Below are 25694 nucleotides of genomic sequence, written 5' to 3'. Positions count from 1 at the left end.
TATATATATACAATGGTATGAAGGCATGCCCCACCCGCCCCCCGACAAACAAATAAATGTGATAAAGTATTTTTAAAAAACAAGACTCCCAGGCCAAGCCAGACATGGTGGCACACGCCTTTAGTCTCTTCATTAGGGAGACAGAGCGGGTGGGTATCTGTGACTTCAGGGCCAGCTTGTCAACAAAGAATTCCAGACCTGCCAGGGTACCTAGTGAGACCCTGTCTCAAAAAGAAAAGGTTCCCTGACTCCTAGCTATACTTATGGAAATTTACCTGACACTGCTTTTGGCTTCAATACAGAAAGCTCATAAAAGGCTAAAACTTGACCTTAGACTACTGCCACAGAATCAGTTGGGGAAATAGCTATGTGCCCCCTCCCCACAACCCCACTACTCACCATGCAGCTGCAGCCAGGCTGAGGCCTAGATATGCCCTGGCAAGGCCTTTCCTCACCATCCTAGGTACCTGATCTGCCTGCCTTCCCTCTGGTTCTTATGGAGGGACTCAGAAGTATCACCCTGGCCCCACTAACAGTCTTTTTGCCAGCAGTACCTGGGCCTCAATAAGCTGAGCAAGGAAGGATTGAGGCATTTACTAAGCCCACACTAAGAAAGCTCTGGCCCAGGATCTCCTTCTCAGCCCAGAGGCCAAGATGTTTGTCCCTCACCTTGGCAACTGCAGCAGAAGCAATCAACAGGTCTGCAGCCAGGCAAACAAGTCAGCACTAAACCCTTTCGGGGGTAAGTTTCTTGTTGCTGTGTAACAAAGCATATACTCAGTCATTATCCTGACTTCTTTCATTGCTTTGGCATGAGAAAAGCTATTTCTTTTTTCAGTACTGGGGATCAAAAACAGGGCCTTGTGTGTCTTGGGCAAATGCTCTATCCACTCATCCCAGCAATGTTACCTTGGGCACAGGCTGTGTTCTTGCCTGGAATTCCAAGTCCTCTTCCATACTAACATGGCACTGGCAGAACCCAGCTCCCCGTGGACCCCACTTTCTTGGTGTCTGTGTGCTGAGGGCATCCTTTGCACTTTGTATCCTGCACATGGACCTCTTGAAACTTGGCAATTAACTTCTGGTGGGCAGCAAGACAAGCCCTTTTTCTCCGGTTCTTTCAAAGGATCAAAAGAGTAAGCTAGGCTCACTCAGGATAGCCTCCCATTTAATTAACCTGAAGTCCAGCAGGGACTTTAATTACACCTGTAAAATCCTTTCTCTTTACCAGAGGTTGTTCACCCAGGACAAGAGGTCTTTAAGAGGTCTCGCTGTAACTGGAGGGGAGGAAGCTAGGATCATTGGGGCCACTAGGAACTCTGCTTCCCACTGACACCCACACCTAAACACCAGCAGCAGGGACCAGCAGAAACAGAAGGAAGCAGGAGGAATCAAAGGAAGTTTCAATGACAAGTACCAATCAACACTTTTTATTGCTGAAATACAGAAGTTCAGGTCTCTTAAATCCATACCATCTCTCCAAATACCTGGCAAGATGTAGTATGTAGGTAGGCAGCAGGGAGATGACTGAAGGGGACCTACTCTGAGACTTACTGCTGGTCCAAACTACACTGCTTCTCCCCATGTCCTCCTAGGAGACAGACAGGTCCTAATCCATAAGGGTAGCTCAGACCCCACTCCCATGTGACACTGAGCTCCTTCTAATGGAACCTTTAGCCGGGCATGGTGGCACACACTTTTAGTCCCAGCACTCAGGAGACAAAGGCAGGTCTACACAGATCTCTGAGGTCAGCCTGGTCTACTTAGAGAGCTCCAAGCCAACCAGGACTACAGAGTAAGACTCTGCCAAAAGAAAAAAAGTTGCTTTATGGTTCAAGTTGTATGTGGATGACTCCATGACAGATCTCTCTTACACTTACACACACACACACACCACACACACACATACACACCCTCTTCACACATATACACAGAAACACAAGTTTAATATCTGTTGGTTAACAGAAATGACAACAGGACACATACAACACTACAGTAAAATGGGGTGAGATAAGAGGGGCAGAGGGACCCAAGATGGATCACAGCAACCAGAGGAGTGATTCTTTGGTGCCCTGAGGTCCTGTGACAGCTGTTTCATGACTCCAAGAACTATATACTGAGGAAGTCCAGTAGGTGGCAGCATCACTGAACTTAAGACACCAATGGGGCCTGAAGCTTGTCACACATCATAAATATTCAAGAATGTCTAGGCTCAAGGGTGAAAGGTCAGCACTGTAACATCAGGAGAGGGGCTTCTTGGGGCACTCTTCCTCCTCCTAACACTAGATGAAGCAGGTCCCTTCATACATTGGTCTTTTAATATACAGCAGCACTACACACCTCTGCACCCACAGCACCTTCACTGAGACAAACCCCTCCCCAAAAATGGCTTCAAAGAATCCAGAAATGGGAGGAGGAGCCATTGGTGGAAGCTGAGGGACAGGAGTTGGCTAGAGGAGGTGGTATGTGCCAAGGTTCCTCCTAAGCATCCTGTAGACTGTTCTTGCTCAGGAGTACTTGCTCCCCAGGCTTGAAGGCTGGCATCCCAAGGTAGGGACAGTTGGCACATCGGAAAGCATCACCCAGGTAGCACTGTGGGGAGAGAACAGGAGTCACACAGGGAGACTAAGGGCCAAAAGAAAGGCAGGTGGGGGGGATGGGGTCATGACATCCTAATGTGCCCAGATATCTGATTTTATGAAATGATAGTCAAGAAAAGTTTCATCAAGGTCAGATGGTATACACGGGCAACTGCTGGACTCAGGAGGCTAAGGCAAGAGGGTTACAAGTTCATGACCTGCCTGAGCTACATAGCAAACTCCAACTTAGTGGAGGTAAGAGGACTGGAAGTTCAAGGCCAGCCTCTACTACATGACCATATCAAGTTCAGCCAAATGGGTGAATTAATATCAGGTCTCACTCTGAGGCAGAGACAAAAAGATTTAAAAAAAATATGAAATAAGAGCTGCCTCTTAGCATGGGTATGCGAATGCTGATCCACTCTCAAGATAATCTCTTCCCATTTCAAGCTACATGCACGGCCTCTTACCTGGGCCCACTCTGAGAATACTTGACAACTCCTTAAGTGGAGCTAGAGCTAGTCTGTGTTCAGTTTAGGATGGGTCCCAAGACCACCAGAGTTGGTGAGTGGTGGGTAACGCTGCAGATACATACATTTCCACAGGCAGACTTGGGCTGAGTGCTCTGCACCTTTGACTTCTCTCTTTCCAGTTCTTCTGCAAGGCCACAGGTGCTGGGGGAAACCAGTGGTAGATAAGACTTATTACCACCATACACTCTGAACCTCTAACAGTGCTAAAATGTGCTCTAAGATTTTTCTCTTTTAAGTGTCAAGTTAAAGCTACGGGGCCAGCAAACAAGGGGTGAGGCTGTTGGGGAGACAACAGAATGGAAAGGCATGGGACAGCCAGAGGACAGCCACTAGTCAGCTGACCTGCTGCAGGAAGCAGATCCAGCATTGCCACATCTTCCAAATTCACAAAACAGGAGCCAAGGTGCAGCTCAGTGATAGAAACTGCTTTGGCAAAAGTGGCTTGCTCACTGATTGATTAGAGGCATGTGTCTGAGAAGGGGAAAAAAAAAAGAAAACATGCCTAGCACGTGCAAGACCCTGGACTCAACCCCCAGCACCATATACACAAGAATAGAAGAAGAAATGAAAAGCTGGATTTTACTTGAAATTCTCTGATTTGTAAGTGCTGGTAAATTACACACCTAAAGACTGATGAGGCTCAGATGTGGTGGTGCAGGACTGAAATCAAGACATTGGGGAGGTAGAGAAAGAATCGCAAGGTTTTTTGTTTTGTTTTTTTGAGACAGGGTCTCCCTGTAGCGCCAGCTGTCCTGGAACTCACTATGTAGACCAGGCCGGCCTTGAACTCAGAGATCTGCCTGCCTCTGCCTCCCAGAGCTGGGACTGAAAGCATGCGCCACCACGCCCAACCTAAGAATCACAAGTTCTAAAGTCAGTCTAAACTAAATCATGAGAACTTGTCTCAAAAATAAACCACTGAAACAAACAAAAATAAATAAAAACAACCAGCAGGTAATTAAATAAGCCTGCCCAGCACTAGTACAAATACCAGCACAAGGCTGCCAGGTTACAAGATACTGAAACAAGTACCTGCAATTTCATTTTCCCTCAAAACCCACCAGAACATCAGTCAAGTCCCCACAGCCAGACTACAGAAACAACAGCAAAAGTGTTGAGAACTGCAGAGAGACTAAGGAACATCAGCTTAACAGATAAACTATCACTCTTGTCACGCCCTGAAACCTCGAAGGTACTACGGGGCTGGCAGCATGAGGAAGACCTACTCTGAGCAACCTAACCCATCTGAGTGGAAGGCGCAGACCTCTTGAATTTGGAGACCTCTACCTCATCCCACCTCCACTCCTACCCCACTTGCCCAGGGTACCTTCAATAGAAGTCAAGAAATAAATTCACATAGATGCTCAGCTACTTGATCACTGCGTCTTTATTTATTTTAAAACTATTTTTGAATGCTGGGTGTGGTGGCACATGCCTTTAATCCCACCACTTGGGAGGCAGAGGCAGGGCTGTGGTTAACAGGAATGAGCTACAATATTAGTCTTCTGTGTACATGGAGACCAGAGGTTGATAATAGGTTAGGTATCTTTCTATTGCTCTTCCCCTTAATTGTTACTTGGTTTTGTTTGTTTTTGAGACAGTCCTGCCATTTAGCCCAAGCTAGCCTTGAACTTGCCATCCTCCTGCCTCAGTGTACTGAATCTCCTGCCTCAGTGTACTGAATGCTGAGTGTGCACCACCACAACCTGACTCTGTCCTCCACTTTTAATTATGAAGGCTACAGTCACCAAGCATCTTAAGAAATCTTTAGACAAAGGAGTCAGAAGCCAAACAAAAAAAAAAAGGCAACTTGAAAGAAACAGACTATATAAGGAGGAAACAAAATTAGTGTACCCCAAAGAAAAAGAAGTTAGCCCAGCCATGAAATCAAAAATGATATTCCATGCTGGTTTTTCTTTTTTAAATGGGGGAGGGGGTGGAGAGATGGGTCAGCAGGTAACAGCACTGACTGCTCTTGCAGAGGCCCTGGGTTCAGGTCCCAGTGTCCACATGGCAGCTGACAACTGTCTGTAACTCTACTTCCAGGAGATCCAACACCCTTTTCTGACCTCCATGAGTATCACACACAAAGGTGTACTTACATACATGCAGGCAAAACACCCATACACATAAAATTCTGTTTTTAAAAAAAGCAATAGCAAAAAAGAAGTATAAATTAAAAACTAAAAATATGATAGTAAGAATAAACTAACGCCAGGGTTTTTCCAACATTAACAATCTCTCAGATAGGGGCACAAGAAAAATCTGAAGATGTAAGAGAAAAAAAAAAGGACCAAAGTGGTCCAACATCTAAGACACAGATTACTCTCAGAAAACAAAAATGACAAGAATTCATGAACAAAATAAGGCAGACTACTAGAAAAGGCTATCAGGGAAAAAGAGGGCTCCGTGGATTTCCAAACCAGAAAAAAGAGGTTAAGTGGGAAGGATTAAAGATACATCCTGTTGTATGTCATGAATACAAAAGCTTCTTTTTCTTTTGATTACATTTTTTTCTCCTTCTATAGTCTGTTTCTTTCAAATTGCCTTTTTCTTTTAGCTATACCATCAAAGTCATTAGAAGAAAGAAAATGGCAGAACTATTCCTGCATCTCTAAAACTATGTAAGAAAATGACTTCTGACCTAGATTTCTAGACCCCAATTGCCAATCATTTACAAAAGCAGAAAAAAGGTATTTTGTACATTAAAAAGTTCTTGAAAAAAAAACTAAAACACAAGTAGCCTTAATAAAAAAAACAACTGCTAGAAAATTTGCTCCACCACACCCGAACACAAAAGAAAATTAAGAAAGATAACAACATGGAATATAGTAAACAATGGCTAACAGAGAGTGAGCAGGAGCTGGGCGTGGTGGTGCACGCCTCTAGTCCCAGCAGGGAGGCAAAGGCAGGTGGATCTCTGTGAGTTCAAGGCCAACCTGGCCATAGTGAGTTCCAGGACAGCTGGGGCTACAGGGAGACCCTGTTTCAAAAAGACCAAAAATAAAATAAAAAAAAATAAATACTTGGGAGGGAGAGGCAGGTAGATCTCTGTGAGTTCCAAGCCAGCTGGGGCTACACAGAGACCTTGTCTAAAAATAAAATAAAATAAAATAAAATAAAATAAAATAAAAGAGAGTATGCCTGCTCCTAAGCAATAATGAAGGGAGACGCCACTATGCTAATCACCATGCTCCCAGCTACACAGCACCATTCATTTATATCAAGCCAGGCAAGGATTCACCTCAAATACAATGTACACACGCACACAGCACCATTCACTTACATCAAGCCAGGCAAAGATTCACCTCAAATACAGTACACGTCCACACATACATACATACATACATACATACACACACACACACACACACACACACACACACACACACACACACACAGCCCAAGTCAGTTGAGGAGAGGAGCCCATCCCTCTGACCACAGTTACAACCACACTTCTCTACAATCTGCCTCATGTCCTACTTACAGTGTGCTCTTCTTTGTCCCCCAAGTCATGGACAACTCTTCCTACTAAGTTCCCTGGAAGGGGCTCCTGTATATTCTCAAAAAGATCCAAGAGCCTTACTCAGCTTCGCTAGGAGACTTCATATAGCATGTGACTACTGGACTTTCCTAACAAGGCTACGTTTGGGCTTATTGCTCAGTCCTTGTCCATGGTATAACTTTCTGTTTGGAGAGTCACATATAAGTGGGCAATAAAGGCCAGGCGTGGTGGTGCATGCCTTTAGTCACAGCAGAGGCAGGCAGACCTCTGTGAGCTCCAGGCCAGCCTGGTCTACACAGTGAGTTCCAGGCCAGCTGGGGCTACAGGGAGACCCTGTCTCAAAAAGACAAAAATAATAAGTGGGCAACTAGCAAAAAACCTAGGCATAATTAACAGAAATTTAGGAGAACAATAACTTCTTGGGGGAGGGAACAAGATGCGGGGGAGGAAACAGGTATAGGAGATGCCCAAGAAACTATGATGCTTCCATTTCTTAATCTGGATGACTGATATGTGGATGTCTACTATTCCTCAAATATGTATATCTATCTAATTTACTCCTCTAAACACTTCACAGTAAAACCTGTTTTCAAGAGAATGAAGTACTGCAATGATTTGACGTGAGACGCTAGGAAAGTGGCCTAGCAGACCTGCTCACCCAGCACTTACCAGTTCTTACAGGCCTTCCTCTTTTTCCCTTCCCCACATGAAGGAGCCCGTAGGGAAGCAGGATCAGGCTTCTTCAAATCTTCTGGATCTAGCAGCTCATCTGAGTCAATGAGATCCTGCAGAGCAATCAAAACAATGAGTAACAAAACCATGGTCCCTCTGATGAAAAGTTGAGGTGATCACAGGCTATGAAAACAAGCACACAGTGCAGATTAACAGCAGGCAGCACCATTCTGAACTATGTCCACAGGCTCAAGAGACCAAAGGTCCATGGGAGCTTGCACAAAGGCCAGAAATAGCTGCAAGGCTGACTGGTACTGGGAGAGAATCTATTTATGTGTTTATGGGAAGGATGGGAGCAGGCAGAACAAAAAGAGACATGTTCTATTTATTTTACTATATGAAGAGTCATGGTAATAAAAAGAAGTCAAAGGTAGTAAAACATTTTCCACACAATTCCAGAGGAAAAAAACCAAATTACACTTATATTTGTGTAACTCTGTAAACGTGTAGACAGTTAAGTTGATTAGCTCTCTGAGAGCACAAGCCATGATCTATTTTGCTTATCACATTAACCTCAACAGTAAAGGTGCAGAAACAAAGAACTTTATCAGACAGGGTCGATCAAAGATGCAAAACACTGCTTTTAAGATAGTAAGCATGCCTGTAGTCCCAGCACTTGGGAGGCAGAGGAAGGCAGATCTCTGTGAGTTTAAGGCCAGCCTGGTCTACATAGTGAGTTCCAGTACAGCTGGGGCTACGGGGAGACCCTGCTTCAAAAAGACAGAGAAAAAAAAAAAAAAGTGAGCACTCAATGACTGGCCCAGACAAAGGGGTCAATGAAACATCTTGGCTGAAATTCTATTCTGGTTTATACATGTCCAAAAAGTCTTAGAATCTTTACTACATCACATGAAGGGAAAAGAGGAAAATCTGGTGTGTTGTGGGGGGAATGGGTGAAGATGCTTTAAAAAAACAAAGCCAGGCATGGTAGTGCACGCACGCCTTTACTCCCACCACATGGGAGGCAGAGGCAGGCGCATCTCTGTGAGTTCAAGGCCAGCCTGGTCTATATAGTGAGTTCCAGGTGAGCTGGGGCTACAGGGAGACCCTGCCTAAAAAGACAAAAAAAAACAAAAAAAAAACCTAGACATGGTGGCACATGTCTTTAATCCCAGCACCACTCTAGAGGCAGAGGCACAGGCAGGAGAATCTCTGTGAGATCAAGGTCAGCCTGACCTACATAGCAGTAGGGGGGTGGACAGTAAAATACCATTAATATGGAGTGTCCTAATCAAAGACATCAGTGCAGTGTCAGGCACAGTCACAATGCTGGGCTTTAAAACATATCCACACCCACAGATCAAAAAACTGCTCACATCTAATGCAGGGTCTGGGAGGGAGCATTCAAGTGACCACAGTGCCAACTCACCATGCTCTCATCCTCCATGTCATTGGCTGAGAGGGTCCAGAGCTTGGCAGCTGCAGGGTCCACAGCACGTTTCGCTAAGGCCAATGATAAAAGGAACTCAAGTAAACTGCAAGCACACATCAGCACTTATGGATAGAATAGAATGACTAGATAAACCAGAAAGCAGGCTCGGCACTCAGCCTCTTTACTAACAGAAAGCAGAGTCTTCACGACAGTAACATTAGTCTGCATTCATTATCTGCTTTGTGGCAGGCATTCCATCAGATCTACCAGTCCATTATACCTCCTAACCCTGCTAAAAACCTGTAAGGTGTTTGTCATTGTGCTGGTTAATTTTTGTTGTTGTTAACTTGATACAAACTAAAGTCACTTTAAGAAGGAGTCTCAACTGAGGAATTTCCTCCATCACATTAGCCTGTAGGCATTAACTGTGGGGCATTTTCTTGATTGTTAAGTGATAAGGAGGGCCCATCCCTGGAATATGCCATCCCTATAGGGGCAGGTGGGCTTGGGCTGTGTAACACAAGTAGCTGAGCAAGGCAAGAGAAGCAAGCCAGTAAGCAGTTTTCCTCCATGGTTTCTGCTTCGGTTCCTGAATCCAGATTCCTGTCTTGGGCTACTGTACTGGCTTCCCTCAATGACAGGTTATAATCTGCAAGCTACAAGAGGCCGGGTGAGGCAGCGCACATCTTTAATCCCAGCACTGGGAGGCAGAGGCAGGCGGATCTCTGTGAGTTCAAGGTCAGCCTGGTCTACATAGTGCATTCCAGGCCAGCTGGGGCTATAGGAAGACCCTGTCTCAAAATAACATGTGAAAATATCATTGGCAGGGGAGGATAGTGAAGGGACAAATAGGAGCAAGGCACAATGATGTGTAGGAAAATGTCATAATAATTAAACCCATTATTCTGTATAACTGAAAATGGTAGCTTTAAAAAATCATGTTAAAACTGGCTGTTATAGAGCCAGGCGTGGTAATGCAGGACTCTAATCCCAGTACCCATGAAGACGGAGGCAAGCAGATCTTTGTAAGATAGAGACCAGTCTGGTCTACATAGAGTTCCAGGCCAGCTGGGGCTACCAACCCTCCAAAACACAAAAATGACAACAAAAACTGGCTGTTAGATATATTATAAATTACACAACAATTACATAAAAATATATAAAAATTAAACTAGCAGGGCTAGAGAGATGGCTCAGCAGTTAAGAACACTGAGTGTTCTTGCAGAAGACCCGGTTCAAATCCCAACACTCACATGGCAGCTAACAACTGTCAGTAACTCCAGTTCCAGGGGATCTGAGAGCCTCTTCTGTCCTCTGTGGGCATTGCACGACACGGGTGCACTACCTACATGCAGACAATGCAGGTATACACATAAAATAAAAATAATAAACTATTAAAAAATTAAACTAGTAATCAATCTTCAAAAATAAGAATTTTGTTAAGTACTGTAGGGCCGTGAGGGCAAGAAAAAGCTCAGTTTACAGGGGTAGAAAAAAAAGCTGTGGGAACTGAACAGAGGATCTTTATCTACCATTACAACCACTGTGGATTTCCTGAGGCTAAACCCATCATTCTGGGGCCTGGAGAGACTTCACCACCTGAATACATGACTCAGGTATTCAGGATGAGGTGGCCTTGATGCTTCCCAGAGCAGAAGGTGCTGCACTAGAAAATACCTATGCATTACTTCATATTATATTAATATGCCCAGGAAAAAAGCACAGTAAGCATTCTGCTATTTGCAAATGGCAGAATTAAAAGACTAATCCTCATTTAGATCAACTGGTTCAATTTCTAACATGCCCCCAGGCCTTCCCACTTAGAAGAATGTCTTTAGGCCAGTCTTACCAGAAGTAGACTTCTTGCTGACAGAAAGTTTAAGCTGGCTAGATGAACCCACTTCAAAGTTTGGCTTTTTGCCAGTGATCTGAACCGAGAGCAGGCTGTCACTGTGGTAGTCCAGGTGTTCCTGGACAGACTGTACCTCCTCGGGACTTAAGGACTCCCGCTGCAACTGCAATTGAACAAATTCAGGTATTAGTCCACACTCCCTCCAACTACTGTTTCACTATGCCTTCAGAGCACCTCTGCAGAATAAGCATGTAGTGACAGAAGATAACAGACATCGCTTTCCTGACTCAGTTTCTCACAGACCAGAACCCTAGAGACGATTCTGTCAGCATGCTACTTTAAGCCACCTTCTAGGAAGCTTTAAAGTACTTATGAAAGGGAACCCTTTCTAGGATCCTTAGGAAGTAGATGATTTTTCTTAAATAGGGTCTGGCTATGTGGACCAGGCTAGCCTCAAACTTACAGTGATCCTCCTACCCAATGCCTTCTGAATGTTGGGATTACAGGCATGCACTACCATGCTTGGTCCTCAGCAGGTATTTAAGGTTTAAAAAAAGGACAAGTGCAACAATTTTTATGTTCAATAGTTTATCTACCATAGTATGATATACCACTCACTACATCATTAATAAAAATGAAAATATATTAAGCTGTACTAAGTCTTAAGATATCTAAGGGTTGGAAGCCAGGCATGGTAGCAAACGCCTTTAATCCCAGCACTGGGGAAGCACAGGCAGGTGGATCACTAGGAAAGCCAGACTGGTCTCCACAGCAAGTTCCAGGCCAGTGGGGGCTACAGGGAAATTCTGTCTCAAAAAGACCAAAAAAAGGGAAGATGAAGTTGAATCTAAGGACTGGAAGGATGGCTCAGTGGATAATAAAGGCACTTGCCACAAAGTCTGATCACCTCAGTTCGATACCTAGGACCTACATGGTGGAAGGAGGAAATGTCTCCTATAGGTTGCCCTCCGACCTCATATGCACATATAAGCCTATACAAAGACACAGATATACACACAACTTTACAATTACTGGACATGGGAAAAAAGTGAGTGAACAATGTAGACATATAATCGTATCTACATTAAAAGAGTTAATGAATACATTGCTGGCAATGCATAGGAAAAACTTGGAGCAAATGTCTAAAAATGCACACAGCCCTCTGGGAAGCAAAGTATGAGTAAGGACTAGGATGTCAATACTTTCTATTCTATATTCTTCAGCATAAATTCAAGTTTTTTGAGCAATTATTACTTTAGAATTAGGCACAGATTAAAATCTTTCTTTAGGGTTTGAGACATGGCTTCTTATAGCCCAGGCTGGCTTCACTCTCATTATGTTGCTAAGCAAGAGTTTGAACTTCAGATCCTCTTGCCTTACCTCCCAAGTGCTGAAATTACAGGTGTGCATTACCCAACCCCATTTTCACCCAGTGCTGAGTATTGAACCCAGGGCTTTGTGCTTAGCAGGCACTCTTATCAAATGAACTACCTTTCTAGACCACATAGAAAAATCTTAATAGGAATAAAGGCCTTAAGCTTGGGAGTAAGGCACTCACATATAAACCCAGGACAGGCAGGAAGATCATGAGTTCAAGGCCAACCTGGGCTGCATAGTGAGACTCCTATCTTAAAAAAAATAATTTATCAGCAGGGTGTGGTGGTACACGCCTTTAATCTGAGTTCAAGGCCAGCCTGGTCCACATAGTGAGTTCCAGGATAGCTGGGGCTACAGGGAGACCCTGCCTCAAAAAGACCAAAAATAAATAAATAAATAAAATTTATCATCTTAGATAAGAGATCAAAGATCTGCCAGGCATGGTGGCGCACCCTTTTGATCCCAGCACTTGGGAGGCAGAGGCAGGTGGATCTTTGTGAGTTCAAGGCCAGCTTGGTCTACATAGTGAGTTCCAGGACAGCTGAGGCTACAAAGAGACCCTCTCCAAAAAAAGACCAAAAAAAAAAAAAAAAAAGAGAGAGAGAGATCAAAGATCTAATAGCTATGACAGAATAACATTCCTCCCATACCAAGGACAGAAGAGGGTGTCAAATCCCTTGAAACGGAAGTTATGGACAGTTATAAGCTGCCATGTGGGTCCCTTGAAAGAGCAAGTGCTCTTAACTGCTCTCCAGCTCCCATACTAAGAAATTTTTAATATTTAAAATTTTAACTCCTAGAGAGGAATATGGAAATATAAACACCTTTATTTTGTTTGGCTTGACTGTTTCAATTAACTATGAATTATCATAAATGTCCAACCACAAGTGGGAGTCTGGTCTAGAGAACGACACTGCATCTAGGCCAAGAGTTGTATCTACTGAGATGAATAGAAGCAGCAGGTCATTCATTGTCCCTGCCATAGACATCACCACTAAACAGAACTAGAGAGACCAGAACATGCCACCCAGAATAGGCCCAGCTATGACTTGATCTTCAAAAAGGATCTGCTCCCAAGGGTTTCCTTCTTTGAGGCATCACACACCTCACACATGCCAAGGCTTAACTTACTTCCTAGTTCTACGCAGCACTGATCACCTCACTTTCCCCCAAAAAGCATACCCTGGGTTTGTGTCATAGAAGGTTTCCACTCCCACCAAGGAAGGCTATCTATACACATACCTCTTTTTTTAAAATTTTATTAATTATTTTTATTTTATGTGTATGTGTGCATTGCCTGCATGTAGGTAAGTATACCCATGTCATGCAATGCCCGCGGAGGCCAGAAGAGGCTGTCGGATCCCCTGGGACTGGAGTTACGGACAGTTGTTAGCTGCCATGTGGGTGCTGGGATTCGAACCTGAGTCTTCTGAAAGAACCACCAGTGTTCTTAACCACTGAACCATCTCTCCAGCCCCCACACATACCTCTTTTACTTCCACAAGGCCAGAAAGAGTCAGTGCCGAACACAGCTTGGATGCTGTCTTTACTTTGTTATTGTTAACTGTCAAGGAAAACCTCAATTAATAACTTCAAAGGTCAGTGTGAAAAACAATAAAGGCTCTATCCTGCACAGGTCAACAGGCATTCAAATAGTAAAAGCCTAATTTGTTTAATATGCATATAGTTTAGTGATAACATTTTAATTTGAAAAATCTTTTGGCTGTTCAAAGTGCTTTTACCTATCTAGCGCAGGTCATGATTTTATCATTTCTACTTCTTGGAAACCCCTTCCAAGGAATGCTGGATGATAATGAATGAAGTTATAAACATGCAAGCAAAGTGCACAGAAACCTAAGATTTTTCTCTGCAAGTAGTGTTGGAAATACTATTTGGTGGCCCAAGGTTTCTTTCCAGCAAAAAAGCTGTTATTTATCTACTACAGATATCACACGGTTACAGCTCTACATACAAGCACATGCCTTTACTCATTTCGAACTTTCATTTCTATTATTTTACTTTATTTGATGGAATTTTTTGCCACATTTTGATTGAATTTAGTAAAAAAAAAAAAAAAGATAAAAATCTAGAACTGAATACCTGATAGCTGTAACACTGAGAAAAAAGGATTTAATTCTTGGAGATCAAAGGCAGTTTCACGACACTAACAATTCTTTACTCTCAGAGTTCAAGCTATTATTTTTAAACTCTTTATTATGAAATAACTGCACAGTCACAAAAGTTGCTAAGTTTGCTCCTTTTTATTGTTGCCTGGTTTTCCATGTTATAGCCATTTTTAAGTGGCAGTTTCCGTCTACTTATGACCTAGTGGGTCAATCAAAGATGACAATTTTTTTTTTCAGATCTGTTGTCTCAAACTGTAATAATTTCTCCCTATAGAGAAGTTACTACTATAGGAATATATTGATTTTCCAAATGGTTTCTTTGGCTCAAGGAGACACAACAAGCACTCACAAACACTCAACTGCATCTAATTTCCATCTTCTGAGTGAAGATATATCCTTACCCACAGCTGTCTCCACTGGTTCTTTCAGAAAAAGACATCCCCCTGGCCGAAGAATTCTGGCCATCTCAGCCAGAATCTCAGCACTGTGCAGAGTGGAGCTTCCTGGGACTACACCAGACAAAATAACATCAAAGCTGGATTCTTTATGGGCAGCTGAAAAGAAGGATCTAATCAATAACCACCTCAGACCAGGAGCAATCAATCCCCCCAACTCCCCCAAAGTGGCTACAAAGTATCACCCCAGGAGAATGAACCCTTACATAGCAAATACTTTTAAATCACCATTACTAGCAAAAAGGTGTTAAGGCTGTGTTCTGCTGTCTTACTAATTCATCATCCTTCATAAGATCAGGAAAGAACCCTCTGAAGAACAAGAACATACAAATCATCAACCATACTCCCAAGCCCATTACATCTCAACTGAAAAACAATGGGGTAACCCAAAACCAAACTCAGAAATCAAGGAACTACAGACAAGCAGGACTCCCATCAAAATCCCTCTAGCCCTGTGACAAGACATGGGTAGGTACTTACACTGCAACAGCTGGTTGATGTTTTCTGTGAATACTTGGCCCTCGCTGCCAGTTAACCCTTGAAGTACATCCACCAGTTCTTTCAGGGCTTCCTTGGGAGATGACTTATCCCAGACCACTGCCACAAGCTGGCCAGTAGAGATCCCAAACTCTGCCATGCCTCCAGTGCTGAGGGACCTAAAAGCTACTGGCAAAACAAGACCAAGACAAGAGTACAATTTTTTTTTTAACTTTTAAAAAAATTTGTATTTATTTTTATTTTATGTGTATGTGTATATTGCCTGCATGTAGTAAGTGCACCTGTGTCGTACTATGCCCGCAGAAGAGGCTGTTGGATCCCCTAGAACTGGAGTTACAGTTGTTAGCTGCTATGTGGATGCTGGGTTGTTCTGCAAGAACAACCAGTGTTCTTAACCATTGAGCCATCTCTCCAGCCCCACAAGAGTGTAATTTAATCCATGGGTTATCATTAAGTATGACTAGAATCACAACCTACTTCCATCAACCTCCCACCAAGGAATGATGACATTACAAACCTTGGTATAGATGCTAGTCTGATTAAATTAACCCTCCATCTCAAGGAATCCCAACATTCCCTAATACAATAAATATGGCAGAGTCAAGAAAGGGGACTACAGTCAAGGAAAAAGGTTGCATTCTTTTGTCTTTGAGATAACTCAGCCTGAGCAGAATTTTGAAAAAACAGGGCATTCATCAGACAGAAGTGAGTCAGCAAGGAAGGCAATAAATTGGCACATAATCTAACCACAGCTTAATGGTTTTGAGAACATTTAAATTTTGCAAATTAAACATTTTCCCTTTAATTATGAAAATTCAATTCCACTGACTCTGCAGTGATCAACAGTATCTACTATGTCCTCAACATTTAACACTAGCCAGACTATTCAAAGCACATTACACATTTATTATTTTAGCTGACACTCAGAAGAGCCTTATTCTAAAGGTTATTCCCAATGCACAGGCAGGGAACTAGGACAAGTAACATGGTACAAGGCACACTACTATTATGTGGATAAAGACCTAGGATTAGAATGCAAACTCATGACTGTGAAGTTCCTGTTTTAACTATGGAAACTTCCCAGGATGGGTCAAATTTCTCTTCCACTTGATATTAGGTGCTTACTGTAAAAAGAGGTCAAGAGATATCACTCTGTTCAGGTCCTCCTTCCTTAAACATTAATGCCACCAAGTTTCTGGCTTTAAATAACTCATAAATGTTAACAAGGCAGTGGTAGAAGGTACAAGCAGAGACTCCTAGTCCACAATGAACACCTCTGACCTCTGCAAAGATGGCCACCTTTCAGGGCTGAACTTAAGCCAAACGTACTATACTTTTCATTCTATAAAAGCATTTGCTTCGGGGGCTGGCAGGATGTTCAATCATCATGAACTCACAAGAAGGAGAAAGAGAACAGACTCCCAGTTTGTCCTGACCTCCACGTTTGTGTGTGTGTGTGTGTGTGTGTGTGTGTGTGTGTGTGTGTACATACATACGTACAGAAAGGGGGGGGTCGGAAGGGGGGGATCACCTTATAAATAAATAAAACGTAACTTTAAAAAATTCATTTATTTATCTAGTTTTTTGGGGTCAGTGATAGGGGGATGGCTTGGTGAGTAAAGGCTTGCCCCCCTAAAAGGCACTGTTTTGAAACACTAGCAAATAGGGATGGCAGACACAACTTTAACAGATTAAAAAAAGATGGGGTCTAACAACTGGCACAAATTTTACAGAGTTAAACATGTTCCTGTAATTATCCCAAGTCATTCACTTCTTCCTACTAACACAAAGCCTTCCTGATGGCTCCGCGAGTGCTTGGCACTTGGACTTCAGGTCTCTCACATCACACATCACCAAGACTTGTCCTGGAATACCGAAAGCGCAGCCGACCCCTAAGTTCAGAAGTCACCTGGCCAGCCTCTCCGAAACTTGCAAACCACTGGTTAATGCCAGGTCACCGACCTACCCCCAGACCCAGGGCAGCTCTGCAGAACGGATGCCTGGGTGGTTCATCGGATAAACATGCATTCTAGATCATTCAGCTCAGCTCGGCCAGCCAGAAATAAAGCTGAGGGTTTGGCCAAGGTTAGCTCTGGCAGACAACCTGTAGCTCAGGTTCTCTCCAGCTTTGCCGTTCGGAGACTGAAACTGCACAGGGACTAAAGGTAAGTGCCACTATGCCAGAACTAACCTTATAGCAAGAGGAGTTCATGAATAGAGTTAAACACTCTCACAAAATACCAAAACAAAACAAAAAAGACCTTTTACTTCCAGTCACCTTTTCCTAAATGAGAGACAATGTTCTTTTAAATCTCTGAGAGCCAAAGTGTGACACTTTTCAAATCAGAGTTTTGTGTTATTGTAGCCAATCTGTCTAAACAACAAACCAACAAAAAAGAACCGTAAGAAAAATATATGCAGTACCTAAGCCAGCATTCTTAGGAGCTATGACTCAGAGGCTGTTTCACAATTCAGAAAACAAAGAGATGAAGCAGAAGTCAATGTCACATAACTGACCTTGTTTGTTAGATGCTTCACCAGCCACCTCTGACAAGACTCGTGTACCCATGGCTCTTCAAAAACCTTACTAACAGGCAGTAAGAGTAGATGTCTGAGAATAACTTCTGGGGATGTGTCTATTTGTTTATTTTTTTATTTTTATTTTTTTTTATTTTTGGTCTTTTTGAGACAGTCTCCCTGTAGCCCCAGCGGGTCTGGAACTCGCTATGGAGACCTGAGATGTGCCTGCCTCTGCCTCTGGAGTGCTGGGACTAAATGCTGCCACATCTGGCCTATGTCTATTTATTCTTAAGGCACCTCTCCTAAGCATGGAATTTTGGGTCTCTGGCCCCCTAAATGAAGATGGCCAAAAGTTGAGTGTGGAGGTACTTGCTCTTAATCCTAGACTTGGGACACATAGACAGGCAGATCTCTGCCAGGCCAAGCAAGGGCTACAGAGTGAGACCCTCTCTCAAATAAAAGTTTCAGGATGGCCAAGGATAGAATTCTTTGTGGGTTTTTGTTATTTTGTTTTGTTTGAGACAGTAGCCATAGCTATGTAGACCAGACTGGCCAAATCCCTCAGAGATCCACCCGCCTCTGCCTCCTAAGTGCTGGGATTAAAGGCCTGCACCACCAAACCTTGCCGACAGAATTATTTTTAAGTTCATTAAAAAAAAAAAAAAAATCCTCAGAAAACAGCTAGTTATCAGAAAGGATTTATTTTTTGAAATAGAGTCTCGCTAAGCAGTTCTGGCTGCCTGGAACTTGCTATGTAGACCTGGTTGGACTTGAATTGATCCACCTGCCTCTACCACCACGTCCAGCCCCAGAAAAACAAAAACTGATTGGGGATGTGCATATAGCTCACAGGTAGCAGCTGCTTACTTAGCAGGTGTGAAGCCCTGGGTTCAATCTCCAGCACCACAAACTAAACACCTAACTGGCTGGCCAGAAATGGTGGAGCTTGCCTGTAATACCAGCCCTCTTGGGAGATTGAAGCAGAAATAAATCATGAGTTTGAGGAAAGCCTTGGCTATTTAATGAGACCTTGTCTCAAAAACCATAATCAGTGATAGGGGGATGGCTCGGTGAGTAAAGGCTTGCCCCCCTAAAAGGCACTGTGTTGAAAAACTAGCGAATAGGGATGACAGACACAACTTTAACAGATTAAAAAAAGACGGGGGTCTAACAACTGGCACAAATTTTACAGAGTTAAACATGTTCCTGTAATTATCCCAAGTCATTCACTTCTTCCTACTAACACAAAGCCTTCCCGATGGCTCCGCGAGCACTCGGCACTTGGACTTCAGGTCTCTCACATCACACATCACCAAGACCTTTCCTGGAAAGCGCAGCTGGCCCCTAAGTTCAGAAGTCACCTGGCCAGCCTCTCCGAAACTTGCAAACCGCTGGTTAATGCCAGGTCGCCGACCCACCCCCAGACCCAAACCAGCTCTGCAGAACCGATGCCTGGGTGGCTCACCGGATAAACACGCATTCTAGATCTTTCGACCCACCAGGGAATAAAGCTGAGGGTTCAGTCAAGGGTAGCTCCGACAGACAACCTGTGGCTCAGGTTCTCGACAGCTTTGCTGCCAGGAGATGGACGCTGGGGGAACCGAGAGTCAAGGTCACAGGCGGCTGCGGATGAAGCGGGTCTCGGCCCCCGCCGTCCCCGACGCCAACTCGGGCTGTGTACTAAGCGCGCGGGAGGCGGCGGCCCGGGAAGAGAGGACAGCCCGGGCGTCAGGAGCCGCCGCAAAGAGGGCCCGGACGCCTCGGCCCCTCACACCGGCTTCCCCTGCGCCCCCGCCGACGTGCTCCGGTCCCTCCGAAGAGCCGCAACCAGAGGCCGCGAATGGACCCGAGGAAGGCCGTTGGGCCAGGTCGGGGTCCAGCAGGCCGGAGTGTGCTCACCTGCCACCTGGTCCACCTACACACAAGCCACAGCCGCCGCCAGTTTCTCCACTGCCGCCTCTCGCGAGAGACCGCACACCTACCAGAGGGCGGAAGCAGCCCCGCCCACATCCTGACGCTGCCGGGCGTGTTGCCGCCGCCGTCGGCGTGCTTGCCCACTTCCATGATGGCGGCAGCGGCGGTGTCCGGCGTCCTGGGACGGGCGGGCTGGAGGCTCCTGCAGCAGCGGTGCCTGCCTGGTGAGGGGGTGGCCGAGTTGGGAAGCTGAGAGGAGTGGGGAAGGAGGCACGAGGCAGGCCCGAGCTGGGCGTGGGGCATTAGGGGCTGTGGTGGGAGAGCGCAAGGTGAAGGTGAAGGGCACCGGCGCCCGGCCGCTGGGAAGAGCGCTTAGCGGGCGTGGGTCTCCAGGCGAGAGCAGTGGGGCAGGCCCGTCAGCCCGGACTCCCGGCAGTAACGGCGCCCCCAGAGAACGCTGGGTTTGCCCAAGGTCACTGAGCTCATCTGTTGCAGAACTAGCAGTCGCAGAACCGTTCTCCACCCCATGTACTGGGCGCTGGGCCAGGATCGCTGGAGGGACAGATGGAACCGGCGGCACACAGCGTCCAGTCGTTCTTTCCCCGCAGTCAGTCATTTCCCCACCACCTCGCTAAGTCGCTGCTGCCATAGGCTCAGTATTTTTATTTATACATCTGATTACCCTAAAAATAGATATTTTCTTAAAGAGAAAATTTTGTACGATGTCATAAAGTGGAAAAGCAAAAATCACCGTCCACAAATAGAAAATAATTCTACACAGACAAATTAACATAAATATGAGACTAATGAAATTCCCTTGTATTTCACCTAAATTTTTTTCATGAGCTGCAAAGATTCTACAGTCATACTTTGGTTTCCCCATTACCTGGCTTTGAAATTTTGTATTTGCTTCATATACAAGATACTGGTGTTTTTATACGTGCTGTTATGAATTTCCACATCATTGTTATCTTAGACTTTTTCAATGAGTGCCTGTCATTTTTAACTACAATTCCAGACTAAATATAGTTTAGTAAAAATAATGCCTCATTACCGAAAAAATCTACTCAAGTATTTACAAAAAGTAGGGCACATCTACAAAAAATTCACGTATACTCCTGGCATCTTTACAACGTCAGAATCCTGAAACAGCCAAATACCCATCAACAAAACACTCTATCACAGACCCTTTTTATTATTTTCAAAACAATTTTTTTGAGACAAGGTTGCCCTATGTAACCCTGACTAGCCTGGAACTATGTGTCAACTAGGCCTCTTGTGTGCCACTATGCCTGCCCTTTTTTTTTTTTTTTTTTTTTTTTTGTCTTTTTGAGCCAGGGGCTTGTAGCCCCAGCTGTCCTGGAACTCTATGTAGACCAAGCTGGCCTGGAACTCACAAAGATCCTCCTGCCTCTGCCTCCCAAGTGCTGGGATTAAAGGCGTGTGCCACCACACCCAGCCTTCTCTTTTCTTTCTTTCTTTTTTTTGGCACGGGCATGATCTCACCAGTTGCTGGAGCTGGCTTTGAACTTGCTGTGTAGTCTTGCCTCAGCCTTCCAGATTTGAAGCAGTCTGGACAACATAGAAAGACCCAAAGTAAGCCGGGCGTGGTGGCGCACACTTGTAGTCCCAGCACTTGGGAGGCAGAGGCAGGCGGATCTCTGTGAGTTCAAGGCCAGCCTGGTCTACATAGTGAGTTCCAGGACAGCTGGGGCTACAGGGAAACCCTGCTTCAAAAAGACCAAAAAAAAGAAAGACCCAAAGTAATGCAGTCTCTAAATAGGCTTTCACCAGGTGTAGTGGCGCTTGCCTTTGATCCTAGCACCCAACACTCAGGAGGTGGAGGCAGGCAGATCTCTACTGAGAACATGAGGAGGAGGTCAGCTTGATCTACATAGTTCCAGGCAGGCTGGGGAGACCCTGTCCAAAAAAAAAAATGTTTTTTGAAACCCAAACTAATAATAATATGGGCTGATCTTTTGATTTAGCTTTTGGTAGCAGAGTTAAGGTTTGATAACAATATTTTAATATATGTTTAAGCATGAGGGTTAAGGGGGGGGGAGTGCTCAGAATACAGAGAGACCCAAGAGCATAGGTATGGGCTTCTTAGTCACAGAAAGTAAACCATAATCAAGTTTTGGTACAGACTCCTCAAGAGAGAGTTGCCTACACTGATCTTTTAAAAGTATACCAAGAGACGCTACAGTGTTTAAGAGCACCTACTATTGGAGAGGACCCAAGTTTGATTCCCAGCACCCATGTCAGGTGGCCCACAACCACCTGTAACTCCAGTTCCTGGGGATTTGATGTCCTCTTCTGAGGCATTGCATGCATGTGGTACTCTACAACATGCAGACAAAACAGTCATACACATAAAGTAAAAATAAATATGCCAGGCATGGTGGCATGCACCTTTAACCCCAGCCCTTGGGAGGCAGAGGCAGGTGGATCTCTGTGAGATTGAGGCCACCCTGGTTCACATCGTGACTAGCAGACAGGCTGTGACTTGGGAGATCCTGTCAAAAAACAATCAATAAAAAACAACAACAAAAAACTTTAAAAAATCTTCACATTAGGGGTTGGAGAGATGGCTCAGAGGTTAAGAACACTGGCTGTTCTTGCAGAAGACCCAGGTTCAAAATCTCAGCACCCACATGGCAGCTCACAACTGTGTATAACTCCAGTTCTAGGGGATCTAACAGCCTCTTCTGTCATCTGTGGGCATTGCATGACACAGGTGCACTTACCTACATGCAGGTAATACACACACATAAAAATAAGATTTTTAAAAATCTGCACAGTAGGCTGGGTGTGAGGCACACACCTTTGATACCAGCACTCAGGAGGCAGAGGCAGGCAGATCTCTGTGAGATTGAAGCCAACCTGGTCTACATAGTAAGTTCCAGGCCAATTGGGGCTATAGGGAGACCCTGTCTCAAAAATCAACAACAAAACCAGAAATCTGCCATTAAGGGAAATGCTGTTCACAGTACCACATAACGAACAAATGGTGGAAGGGAGCCGAGAAGTCAAGTCTTCTGTTGCCCGATCACATGCTTGGAGGTTTCTGTGAGGGACCCAACCTTTGGATAAGTGGTTGTAGGGGCATCTCTACCTTATAGTTCCTCTTTGGGGCTCAGAGCATCTTCTGTGGTGAATGTCCCTGACAGCCTGGTTTCTATTTCAGTGTCTCGTTGCCAGCCACCCCTGGTACAGTGTGCCTTCCATACAACTGTCGGGTTCAGGTCTTCAGAAGAACAGAAACAGCCTCCCCCCTCTTTTTCTCAGCAGCATTCTGAGACACATGGGGCAGAAAAACCTGGTTCCGAGTCACCTCGGCCACCCCCCAGGTAGGTACCAAAGGCCAGATCTGCCCATTTCTAGCCACTTTCTTGTCCATCCTTTCTCACCTTCAGTTATCTGTCTGTCTCGTTCTCTCCCTCCCTCCCCTCCCTTCCCTTTCCCTTCTTTTGGACAGGGTCTTGGCTATGTAGTTCTTACTGACCTGATACTTGCTATGTACCCCATACCTTTAACCCAGACTTGTCTTAAAGTCTTGGCTGTCCTTCTGCCTCAGCTTCCCAAGCACTGGAATTGTAAGCATGAGTCAGCCAGTCATGGTGACACATGCCTTTAATCCCAGCACTCAGGAAGCAGAGGCAGAGGCAGGTATTCTCTGGAAGATCAAAGCCAGCTTGGTCTACAAAGAGAGTTCCAGGCCAGCTGGGGTTACAGGGAGACCTTGTCTCAAAACCCACCCCCCAAAACAAGCATGATCTACCACACTTGGCTACTTTTAGTCTTTTTTTTTTTTTTTTTTTCCGTCTTTTTTGAGACAGGGTCTTCCTGTAGCCCCAGCTGGCCTAGAATTCTCTATGTAGACCAGGCTGGACTTGAACTCCCGGAGATCCGCCTGCCTCTTCCTCCTGAGTGCTGAGATTGAAGGCGTGCACCACCATGCCCAGCTACTTCCAGACATTTCTATGGCTAAAAATGATACCTATACATATTAGAAAATTTAAACATTGCAGAAAATACCTGAACTCACACACAGATAACTGCTGACATTTTTGCCTTTTCATATTTCTGTAAGGTAGGGTTGTTTGTTTGTTTTTTGAGACAAGATCTCACTTTGTAGCTCAGGCAGGCCTTCAACTCTCAGCAATCCAGTTGCAAGGATTATGTGCCGTATCCAATTCAGCAATCTTTTTTTTTTTTTAGTCTTATGAGACAGGGTTTCCCTGTAACCCAAGCTGGCCCGGAACTCACTATATAGACCAGGTTGGCCTTGATCTCAGAGATTCCTCCTGCTTCTGCCTCTGTCCCAGGAGTGCTGGGATTAAAGGTGTATGCTACCACACCTGACTCAACATTCTTGATATAACTGATTTCACAGTTTATATCATTTAGTAGTAGTATAATATTCTGGCAATGAATGGACCAAAATGTATTTACCCTGTCTTACTGGTGACTAGATTTCCTCTTTTGACAGGAGAGATAATATGATAAAGTGTGTGAGTCTCTCCTTACAAGTGGGAACACTGAAGTCAAGCCTTGTACAGGCCTGTGATCCCAGCTACTCAGGATTCTGATGGAGGAGGATCACAGTTCAAGGCCAGCCTGGACTACAGAGATGTTGGGAGCACTGAGGCAAAAGGAAGATGTGTACATTTAAAGTATTGCTGCCCATGTCGGGCAAACTTGCCTTCTACAAGGTGATGATAATTTCCATTTCCACTGGACTTATTTTTTCTTATTCAATCTGCCACTGGAAATTCAACTTTCCTCAGTGTAAAATTAGAGTGTTCTTCAGTTTTTCTGAGTTTTTGTTTGTTTATTTGTTTGTTTTGGTCTTTTTGAGACTGGGTGTCCCTGTAGCCACAGCTGGCCTGGATTTGCTATGGAAACCAGGCTGAACTCATAGTTCAGCCTCTTAGTGCTGCAATTAAAGGCGTGTGGCAGCATGCCCAGCTAATTTTTCTGGTTTCTTAATTATAGTCTTGTTTTGTTTCATGTTGTTTTGTTGAGACTGGCCTTGAACTCCTGAACTTCCTGTCTCAGCCTCCCATGTGCTAAGATTACAAGCATATACCACCACACCTGGCTAAAATACTTTTCATTTCAATTCAACAAGTATATTTTTGAGGATTTATACCTGTGCATAAAACAACCACTGCTCCTGCTCTCTTGGAGTTACAGTCGGCTATAGACATTTTATAAAAAAATTCTAAGCATGCTATGCTAGCAGGGTGTCCAACTTTATGACATTGCGATATGACCTTCACATCTGCATATTCATAGCTGGTCTGAGACACATGCAGTGTATGAGCCACAGGTTGGACACACCCATGTAAGGACTGTAAGTAGAAGCCTAGGCTGTGCAAGACCTCACATCCCTAGAGCTCTTCTCTGACTGGGAGGAGAAGGATCAGAGGATTTGCACCCTGTTGGCATTAAAATGTCCATGCTGATGCAGAAATAAAGCTCCCCTTAGTATGTGCATCGAGGAGACCCGGGACCTGTTTCTGGTTGGGTCAGTCCTGCCTGCCATGCTATAGACAGTGATGTAAAGTGTGCTGTGCTCTGTCCCTGTGCCTCAGGTACACAGACCAGAGTGGGGAGGAGGAGGAGGACTATGAGAGTGAGGAGCAGCTACAGCACCGAATCCTGACGGCAGCCCTGGAGTTTGTGCCTGCCCAAGGCTGGACTACAGAGGCCATTGCTGAAGGAGCCCAGGTGTGTATAAGTGAGGGTCGGGCAGTGGACGCAAATAAACCGGAAATCAAGAGTTGAAGAGGGACTCATGACTTCTTCCAGCCCAGCTCAGAGCCCTAGAGCTAGAGCATTGTCTGGGTTTTCTTTTTCTTTCCTCCCTATAGTGTAGGTAGAAACAGTTGAAATGGCTTTTTTTTTTTTTTCACTTTTTTTAAAAAATTTTTTATTATTTTAATTTTACGTGTATTCGTGTATTGCCTGCATGTAGGTAAGTGCACCTGTGTTGTTCAATGCCTGCGGAGGTCAGAAGAGGCTGTCAGAGCCTCTGGGACTGGAGTTACAGACAGTTGTTAGCTGCTTTGTGGGTGCTAGCGTTCAAACCCGATGTCTTCCGCAAGAACAACCAGTGTTCTTAACCGCTGAGCCATCTCTCCAGCCCCGAAATGGCTTTATTTTTTAATTATAAAAAGAATATACTATAGAGTGAGTTCTTAGAAATTATGTTCTAAGGGCAGC

At 44.6% G+C, this 25694-nt stretch overlaps 2 protein-coding genes across 8 annotated transcripts in view; one reads left to right on the top strand and one right to left on the bottom strand.

The window, feature by feature from the left end:
- Positions 1–1414: 1414 nt before the first annotated feature.
- Positions 1415–19546, bottom strand: Ciapin1 (cytokine induced apoptosis inhibitor 1). 4 transcript variants are annotated; one of them, XM_008834897.3, is made up of 9 exons: positions 19449–19546; positions 15012–15197; positions 14478–14630; positions 13438–13514; positions 10571–10736; positions 8719–8792; positions 7287–7402; positions 3175–3253; positions 1415–2592 (listed from the first exon to the last, which is right to left on the bottom strand). In XM_008834897.3, the coding sequence occupies exons 2-9, from the start codon at positions 15166–15168 to the stop codon at positions 2482–2484; spliced, it is 933 nt and encodes a 310-aa protein (XP_008833119.1). In that variant the 5' UTR covers positions 15169–15197; positions 19449–19546; the 3' UTR covers positions 1415–2481. The 4 variants fall into 4 exon arrangements, with proteins under 4 accessions (XP_008833119.1, XP_008833120.1, XP_029420265.1 ...); XM_008834898.3 differs by having other exon boundaries at positions 15012–15194; XM_029564405.1 differs by lacking the exon at positions 19449–19546 and adding an exon at positions 19049–19187.
- Positions 19547–19554: 8 nt separating this feature from the next.
- Positions 19555–25694, top strand: part of Coq9 (coenzyme Q9) — a 20668-nt gene continuing 14528 nt past the window's right edge. For all 4 annotated transcript variants that reach the window (XM_029564404.1, XM_029564402.1, XM_029564403.1 and 1 more), the window contains exons 1-3: positions 19555–19687; positions 22651–22813; positions 25064–25199. In XM_029564404.1, the coding sequence (XP_029420264.1) occupies positions 19612–19687; positions 22651–22813; positions 25064–25199 (375 nt within the window). In that variant the 5' untranslated portion in view covers positions 19555–19611. The remainder of the gene's footprint in view (positions 19688–22650; positions 22814–25063; positions 25200–25694) is intronic.

This window comes from Nannospalax galili, unplaced genomic scaffold (assembly GCF_000622305.1).
Source record: "Nannospalax galili isolate Female #2095 unplaced genomic scaffold, S.galili_v1.0 scaffold957, whole genome shotgun sequence".
Classification (NCBI taxonomy): Eukaryota; Metazoa; Chordata; class Mammalia; order Rodentia; family Spalacidae; genus Nannospalax; species Nannospalax galili.
This window is presented reverse-complemented; position numbering and strand designations above follow the sequence as displayed.

Excerpts from the sequence above, each read along its gene's own strand:
- Ciapin1 (XM_008834897.3), bottom strand. The coding sequence starts at position 15,168 with ATGGCAGAGTTTGGGATCTCTACTGGCCAGCTTGTGGCAGTGGTCTGG. Across the intron at positions 13,515-14,477 it reads ACCAGTGGAGACAGCTGTGG|TTAACAATAACAAAGTAAAG; the intron begins GTAAGGATATAT and ends TTTCCTTGACAG. Across the intron at positions 8,793-10,570 it reads CAGCAAGAAGTCTACTTCTG|CGAAACGTGCTGTGGACCCT; the intron begins GTAAGACTGGCC and ends CATTGGCCTTAG.